Raw genomic sequence first — 9,164 nt, forward strand, 5'->3', positions numbered from 1 at the left:
CTTAGCCTTAAAATGAAAATGGACTTCAGCTCCATAGGGTACAGAGTGCATCATAAAAAACAACCAGACATCATTTTTCATCATTTTCACCACTCTAAACTGACCAGAACTGGCATAAATACATCACCAGAATCAAAAGCACCAGCCAAACTCAAGTCTATTTGATATAAGCTAGATTCCTGTAAAAAGGATCATGAAACATTTGCTGTAAAATTTAAATATACAAATGATAGTGATTTGTAACATAGAGATAAAGAGAAGTCAACACTTTACCTGACACAGTGACCAGCATCGATGCCATTAAGGGACGGTTGTTGTCTAGCTTGCGGCTAAGCCGTAATTCCCCGCTTGAGTGATTGACTATCAACAAATTTAGCTCATTCCCACGCTCAAAGGTGTAGAAGAGTCTGTCTGACACATCAGGGTCGTAGGCCGGTATCTTTCCAATGACGCCAGAGGGGAAAGTGTTGGAACTGTTGGAGATGTAATTGTTGAATAGAATCTGAAAGTTCTTGAGGATGGGAGTATTGTCATTTTGATCGATCAACTTAATATGAACGGTAGCCCTGCTCACCAGAGGAGCCGAGGTAGCCTGTACCACGATCACATACTCCGATTTCGCTTCATAGTCCAAATCAATAAGGGCAGTTAATTCTCCAGAAAAGAAATCCATTTGGAAAATTTCAGGAATGTTGCCTTCAACAATCTGGTACATTATCTGTGCGTTTGGACCTTCGTCTGGGTCGGTGGCTTTGATCCGTCCGACCACCGAGCCTACAATGCTGTTTTCTTTTACGTAGACTTCAAATTCGTCAGCTGGAAAAACTGGAGCATTGTCATTGACATCTTGAACAGCAACTTGGATGCGGACGGGACTTCTCAGCGGGGGCATGCCTCTGTCCACAGCATAAGCCGTGAGCTCGTAAAAGGGGACGCTTTCCCTGTCTAGTTTGCGTACAGTACGGATAATACCTGAGGTCGGTTCTATTGTAAAATCTCCGTCTCCATCCTCGCCATTTTGAAATGTATATTGAACTCTTCCATTGGCATGAGAATCACGATCGGTGGCAGAAATTTGTAGGACGCTAGTAAAAGGAGGGGCATCTTCTGAGACTATTCCATGATATTGCGAATTTAAAAACTGGGGTGCATTGTCATTGACGTCATTCACCATAATCTCCACATAGGCAGTGTCAGATTTTTGAGGGATACCATTGTCTTTTGCAACAACAGCAAGTGTGTAAGTCATTTGATCCTCATAGTCTAGCGGAGCATTGAGCGTGATGACTCCGGTATCGGGGTTAATACGGAACTGGGGAATATTGTCTTCCAGGGAGTAACTGATCCTTGCATTCTCGCCAACATCATCATCTGTAGCGCTAATGATCGCTACGGTGCTTCCAATGGGATGGTCCTCGTTAATATCAACGGTGTAATGTGCAGTATTAAAGACTGGCCTATGGGTGTTTGCATCAGTAATGTTAACATGGACGTAGCAGTTATCATGAAGGATGCGGTCAGAGGCGGTCACTGTCAGGACGTAGCGTCTTTCTTGTTTGTAATCAAGTGGCAATGACAAAGTGATTAACCCTGATCCGCCCTGTGTGCTGATGGCAAAACGGTTGCGAGTGTTGCCCCCAGTGATTTGATAAGTGATAGGGCTATTTATATCCCTGTCTATTGCAGTTACACCGAGTACACTGGTCCCCACGCTGGCATCCTCATTTAAGCGTATAAAATATTCCTTTTGGGTGAACTCTGGGCGATTATCGTTTACATCAAGGATGGTGATGGTGACACTTGCAGATGCGGATAAGGGTGGGTTCCCGTGATCTCGGGCTTCTACTCCAAACACATAATGTTCCACAGTTTCTCTGTCAAGGGGTCCACTCACAGTGATCCAACCTGTGGCACTATTAATGACAAAAGGAGTAGTAGGTAGGACACCGGTCAGTTTGTATTCCATGCGAGCATTTTCTCCATAATCTGCATCCACAGCTTGAATGTGAATAACAGAGTGACCCAAAGGAACATTTTCTAGCACATTTACTTGGAATGGAGTGCTAACGAACATGGGGGCATGGTCATTGATGTCTACAACTTGAACACTTAGCATGCCAGTGTTGTTGGATAGCGGAGGACGGCCTGCATCTTGGGCACGAATTCTGAGCGTGTACTCCCTCTCTGTTTCAAAGTCCAAAGGAGCTACTACCTGTATGGCACCATTTAAGCTGTCAATGGAAAACTGTCCCCTGCTGTTACCGCTGATAATGTTATAGTGGACCACAGCATTGCTGTCCTTATCTAAGTCCGTGGCGGTAACCTTTATAATCTCTGTGTGAGGTCTGATGTCTTCTCTCACCTGGACTATGTAACGTTTCTCACTAAATTGGGGCACATTATCATTCTCATCAAGAACAGTTATCTCCACTTTAACAGTGGATGACCTAGGCCCGGGGTCCTTACCTTGATCACTGGCCTCCACAATCAAAGAGTACCTTTCTCTTTTCTCTCTATCTACCTGTCCGCTGGTGGTGATCAAACCCGATCTTGCATCAATTTCGAAAACTGAGTGAGCTGCTTGTTCGTTAACAAAGCGATATTTGATATTGGCGTTTGCTTGGGAGTCAATGTCTGTGGCTCTAAGCTGCAAGATGGGGTACCCTTCCTCCACATTCTCCCTGATGCTCTCCCTGTATTCGGCCTGTTCAAACATCGGGCTGTGGTCGTTTTTATCTGTCACCGTCACAGCCACCATAGTGGTGGCGGACAGCCTGGGGCTCCCGTGGTCGATGGCTGTGACCCTGAAGTAGTGTAGTTCCATGCTTTCCCTGTCTAGAATCTCTGTAGTGGAGATCAAACCAGTCACTGAATCTATACTGAAAAGCTCTAAAGATTTGCTATTCATCAAGGTATCCATGATGTACACAACTCTCCCCGATTCCCCAGTATCAGGGTCTTGCGCTGTCATGGTTATCACAGGGGTCCCTGGGGGCTGATTTTCAGCCACCTGAACCTGATAATTATATTGGGGGAAGATGGGATGCCGGTTGGCTGCCCTGCGTGTCCTTATTAATGGAAGGGATATCCTACCCCTCCCACTACTCCCCTGCCTGGGTGATATATGAGAGAGAGGCAGCGGGTTCAGCTGTATGGCTTTGCTACGTGCTAACGGTTGTTCAGTATAAAGATCAATAGTTTTCAGCTTCCCCGGAGCAGATGCTGGGAGAAGAATTTTGAGGCAACCTTTGGTTGAGTTGAAGGAGACATTTAGAAAGCAGGGTTGAACGCCTGGAGGGAGGTGGGGAGGCTGCATAGAAGCTGCTGCGGGAGCTGTCTGTGGGTCCGGTGCTGAAATCTCCTTTTCTCTCCACGTGCCCTCTGTACCTGGCTCTCCCCAGATCTCCCGAGCCCAGTTCCCTAAACGCAGACCACAGATCAGCTCACAGCACCCGCTGCACACATCCTTGGTATAATCAGCACAGCTTACGGCTGACCCAGTGCCATCCTGACAGTCAAGTTTGCAAATTCCCAGTTTCAAGTGTTGATGATGCCGTCTGGTAACCATGAAGACCCCCTCTGAGTGGTTACACCGGGCAATGATCAGGCAGTCCCTGGTTACGTTCCTATCGGGGACAGCTGGGCAACAACACAAAGCTACCCCTGGGTGCTCAGTCCTATAAAGAGGCACCCTGAGGGTTCTCTGTCCATCCACATTCATAAAACCAGCAGTGCCGTTACAGGCCTGGTTCCCGGCTCCCCAAAATACAATTCCAAAAAAGACACGGCAGAGGAAGACAAGTTGATGGTTTGTGCTGGAAAGGCAACTGCTGTTGAGTCTGAGGGCACCGAAGATTCTGTCCCGGTCGGTCCAGTTCGCTGGTGGCGAGCTCCTCTGGTACGCCATCCTATTGCTAGGTTTTGTTGCCCATTGGCAGGGTTGTAAAGAAGCAAAGTCCTTTCTCTTAAGGCAATGAGGTCCTACGATGGCAAGCAGGGGGTCCATAGACAGCCCAGACCATTTTGTAATCCAACAACAGACAGGTGCCCTTACTTCTGCATGGCTCCGGTGGCTCCTGGGGGGCATGTCCAGGTGGCTCTTGGTCCCGGATGTGGCACTTGGCACTAAGCTTTCCATAGATGTCCACCGACACAACCAACTCCTTCCAGGGTGCTTCACCGGGGGCCAGCGGGCGACCATCTGCCTGGACCCCCAACACAGGGTGAGGCACCAGGGGGACCCGAACTGGATGTTGTGGCCCCTGGCCTGGGGATGGTGGGCTTTCTCCATGTGCTGAGCCCCCTCATACACAATGCACAGGGCTGGAGCCGGGGGACAGTGATCAGTGCCCTCCCGGGTGGCTGCATGCTTCTCTCGGCTGGAAGTGAACAAAGGGATGGAGAGGAGAAGAAGAAGCTGGAGGAGATAGCGAGGCAGCCTTCTCCCCGGCAGCTGAGCAGCCATAGTCTCCCCTCCTTGTCTGCTGCACGGCGCTGCCCTCACTGGGCACGGCCCTCCCCCGGTCCTCCTTTCTCTCTCCCGGCCGTGGCTGCTACCATCTACTCGGCGCTCACAGACAGACTCTCCAGGCGCAGCATCTCCTCACCCTCCCTTCATTCAACACCAACATGGCTCCCGGCAACCCTAATGGTCCGCTCCACCCCATCTCCCTACCCCCCTTTACTACGGTGATAAGTGGTACGCTCCCAGAACGCATGCGTAGTGGCGGCGGCTGAGTCAGGAGCAGTGTCGTCCGCAGCCATTTTTTCTGCTGGCAGAGCTGTCCAGGGTGCTGAAAATAGAAAAAGGTGTCACCACAGAAAATGTCATTGTATATTAAGGAAAAAAAATTGTGTGTGTTTTGGAGAAAGTGCAAAACCTTCTTTTAAGTTTTTATTGCTGTCAATGTCACTATTAGGGAGATTTACACTTTTGCCTGCATTGGAGACCATTGTCATAGAGAGAGAACATCCCTTAAAAAAAAACATTGTCATCAAAGAAAGTGAGTGTAACACCTCAAAATAAAATATGAACATTTTCTAAGAGAGAAATTCTCCTATTGTGAAATTTTTACTAATTTCCTGTCACATATCTAGGACAGGAAATGGAGGAAAATGTCCCCAGTAGTGCACGCTATATATGCTTTGACCTGTGACTGCATGATGGGTATTCTCATCTCAAGATTTCATGAGATATTTATTGTAGAATATTGTATTTTCTTGGTGTGGAAGCAACACTTGTATTCTTAGTTTGCCATTACCTTTCTGCATCCCTCATGAGGTCTGGTGCCCACAGGTGGTCCTCTGTGCTGCCACATTCTCCATTGAGCCCTGAACACTGATCCCCCCAAATCCAGGGCACTGGAAATGGAACTCAAAGACCCCACTGGAAGTGATTTGCAGCCGATACCATTGATGATCTGATTGCAATGGCAATGACCAAGGGATGTGAACAGTCAGTTTTTGGATTTATTAAACTGGAAAACGGGCAAAGGTTCAGATGTAAGCAATAGTGACAAGGGTCCAATGATGATGACTGGACGATGGATCACAACATTTCCAAAGTAGAAGGTCATGATTTGTGTTCCTAATATATGGTGGTCGGTACCTACCAAAACTGTCCAAAAGGACAACTATGGACCAGGGATAGGATCATGGGTGCCGAAAGCTTATTGATATGTATGAAGAAGAGATGAGTCTATCTGGTCCAATCCTACTGATCTTAAATAGTTAAAAAAAGCAATGCTGGCCAAAGGAGAGAAATGCCAGGACACCCAGTGCATCATAAAGCCGCCAGTCAGAATGTCCATGTGACCCTGGCCACCACCAAAAGCCCCTACAAGAAGCATGGGAGCATCAGAACTGGACCATAGAACAATGCAAAAAAGTGAGATTGTCTGATGAATCACATTTTCCTATAGGTCATGTGGATGGTTGGATGCATCGTTTACCTGGGGAATAGATACCATCAGGGTACACTATGGGAAAAATGCAGGGTGAGGGAGGAAGTGTGACTTAAAGGATCTGCTGCCAACATCTTGGTGCCGGATGGCACAGAACACCATTAGAGATCTTTTGGAACCCATGGCTAGGTCAGAGCTGGGGACCTACACATTATTAGGCAGGTTTTGTAATGTTTTGATTGATGTGTGTATATTCTGTATATATATATATATATATATATATATATATATATATATATATATATTTTATTTCTGCACATTTATAATCAACTCATAATTGATCAATTATCCTTCTCCTTCCCCCAATATTAACTTAGAGGTACTCATCACTATCTTGGATATTGTGTGAATTGGGCTATATTAGCTCAGTGATCAGGGAACATCCCAGAGTGCAGTCCTATATGAATAATAATGTTCTTCTATAATGTAACTATTGATTTGCTTGGATAAATGTCTTCCATTGTCTGCGTACTGATATGAAGATATGAAATACAAACGATCAATAGAAAACTCATGTCCTAAAATGCCATCAGTAGCAGGACCAATAATACAGAGCAATGACATACTTTCCGATTTTATATTAATGTGTCCTCTCAGATGATTTGGAATTGTATAAAATGAGTATGAGGGTCCATGCTTTCAATTTCTGAAATGAGAATTGTTTTCAGGATCTGAATTAAACCCAATGAAACTCAACATTTTTTTCTCTTATAAACTGAATCTCATTGTATAATATGAGACAATACAGACAAACCACATTGCATATTTCTACATGCAATATTTTTTCTGAACGTTTAGATTAATAAAGGTGTATCTTAAACAATGACTATTTTTTCTTTAAAAAATGCTATTCTTTCCTTTTCTAAGGGTGGTTTCCTAATAATGAACCATACCTACAGTACATTAGCTGGAAAAAATGTAATCCCCCAGCTCATGGGTCAAGGTGACAACACAGGAACATAACAGGGCAACAGGTCCAGGACGTTGTCACTATATCACCAAGGGCCTAAGCAAGGACTTTGATGGTAAGATCACATTTTTTTTTCAGATGCAGATACACAAATATGAAAAAGGCATTATTATTATTAATAATAATAATAATAATAATAATAATAAACAGTTTTATATAGCACCATCATATTACCCAGCGCTGTACATTAAATAGGGGTTGTGAGTTACAGACAGATACAGACAGTCACACAGGAGGAGAGGACCCTGCCCAGAAGAGCTTACAATCTAAAAGGTGGGGGAAGTAGCACACAATAGGAAGGGGGGGATTAGCATAACAAATGGTTTCTGAAGATTTAGTGATGGAGTTTGCATACACTTTTACACCGCGTTCCAGTCCACTGGTCATTCAGCTTGTGTGGAACTACAGGTACCAGCATACTCACAGTTTACACATACAGGGATGTGCCTGTAGCACACAGCTTGCCTGGGCTAGAAGCACTTGCAGGACTTCAACTTACAGTATTTTCTACTAGAAGTTCCACAGTAATTAAAAAGCCACATAATCCTTACATTTTTATTTTAAGCTAACCTTAATACGATTTGCAGGAATTTAAATTACAGAGGTATTTCTTAGGTAAGACAAGCATGCCATTCAAGCTTTTCATACAGCGGTTATCCATATAATTTATCTTTATTGTTCTTTCCTTACAGAATCACAAGGAATAAATATAAGCATTGATTCAAGTGAGTATTTTTTTTATTGCATCCTAGTGATAAATTGCTTTTAACACCAAGCAGACAGCATTAAAGCCCCCTCGCCAACAGCAATAATGGCTGTCATTGGTATCGCCCAGGCCCCCCTCCCCTGGAATTGTTCCAGGAATGGTGCAGACCCAGCCTGATCTGCTAATAGGAAGCTTGCTGAATGCATTTAAGTGAGAGTTCCCCTCTATGGTTCATTGTCCCCCATATCACAATGTGCAGGACCCACCCTCCACCGCTCACACCAAGGCTCAGCTCTGTTCAGTCAGCCAGGAGGTCCCATTGTCTTGCTGGTCCGTCTGTGGGATTGGCCGCCTGCTCCAGAATATGAATTCTATGAGACAGGTCTGCCACAATGGTTAATCATCAATAAGTAGACAACATAAGCAGAACATTGCATCATTCCTTATGAAATCTGCACATCAGATTGTCAGTTCTTGGGATTCTATACTCAGTACTAATGCACAGTGTCTACAATTAAACTTGCTGTAGCACTTTATATATTAAAAAAATGAAATACAATATAAGCACTCACTATTTCATCTAAGCTCAGCTTTTTCTGTCTACTCACCACACATCATTACCCTGGACCATTTTCCTCATAGTGACAACGCTGCAGCATGCCTGAGCAATGTGTGTCAACACAGCCGCCTAGAGTCTCCTTCAGGGTGACAACAAGAGCACCATTGGGAGACCGAGACAAAGTGTTGTCCCCCCATATCTGAAAATGCCAAAAGAGGGTCCTTCATGGCAGGATGGATCATCAGGGATTATTTTAATAAAAGCTACAGATTAAAAAGGACATGCACATAAAGAATTTAGGTGAGCAGGTTTAAATAGGTTTATTTATATCTATGATAGCTTGTGCAGCATTCATAGTCACATAACTGTCAGAAAAACTCACAGTCTAGAATACAATTCCCGGAATGACTGTTTATAGCAAACCTAATTAAACTGTGACTAATGAATAAGCTATATAGTTCAGCAATAAATCAGGCAATAAATGCCTAAAAAATCACTATTTTTAGAGGTCAATTATAAGGTTTTGATGAGATGGTCCCGGTTAGGATCCATAAAGCCAATCCCGTTGTCTCTCCTCTTTGTTTTCGAGGATGTGTTCAGACTGGCACTGTACTCCATGCTTGGTGGAGATGTCCTAGGGTTCAGAGATTTGGGGGTCCGCATTTTTAACCTAATATGCCTTGTCACCCAGGTGAACATCCCAAGGAAAATAGAGGGTGCTCTTTTTTCCCAATTAGATAATATGACCCCAAAACAGTTAACTAGACTAATTAAATATGTTCTGTTAGCTGCTCAAATTACCATTGCTTGTTACTGGAAAGCATCCATTATTCCCCTTGAGTTCACCAAAAACAAACTTGACTGCATAATGGTCAATGACAAATTGACCTGTACTCTTAAAACCAACCTTAACAAGTTCTACAACATGTGGGACCCATGGTTAGATTATATTCATGTATAATTCAA

At 44.3% G+C, this 9,164-nt stretch overlaps 1 protein-coding gene across 3 annotated transcripts in view; it reads right to left on the reverse strand.

Annotated features, from left to right (window-relative positions):
* CELSR3 (cadherin EGF LAG seven-pass G-type receptor 3) overlaps positions 1–4,633 on the reverse strand; it is a 106,057-nt gene extending 101,424 nt beyond the window's left edge. For 2 of the 3 annotated variants that reach the window (XM_072420579.1, XM_072420578.1), the window contains exon 1: positions 274–4,632. In XM_072420579.1, coding sequence (XP_072276680.1) covers positions 274–4,465 — 4,192 coding nt within the window. In that variant the 5' untranslated portion in view covers positions 4,466–4,632. Of the gene's footprint in view, positions 1–273 lie in introns of all 3 variants that reach the window. The other variant, XR_011921988.1, reaches the window with a different exon arrangement.
* Positions 4,634–9,164: the final 4,531 nt, after the last annotated feature.

Source organism: Pyxicephalus adspersus, chromosome 8 (genome assembly GCF_032062135.1).
Source record: "Pyxicephalus adspersus chromosome 8, UCB_Pads_2.0, whole genome shotgun sequence".
NCBI lineage: Eukaryota > Metazoa > Chordata > Amphibia > Anura > Pyxicephalidae > Pyxicephalus > Pyxicephalus adspersus.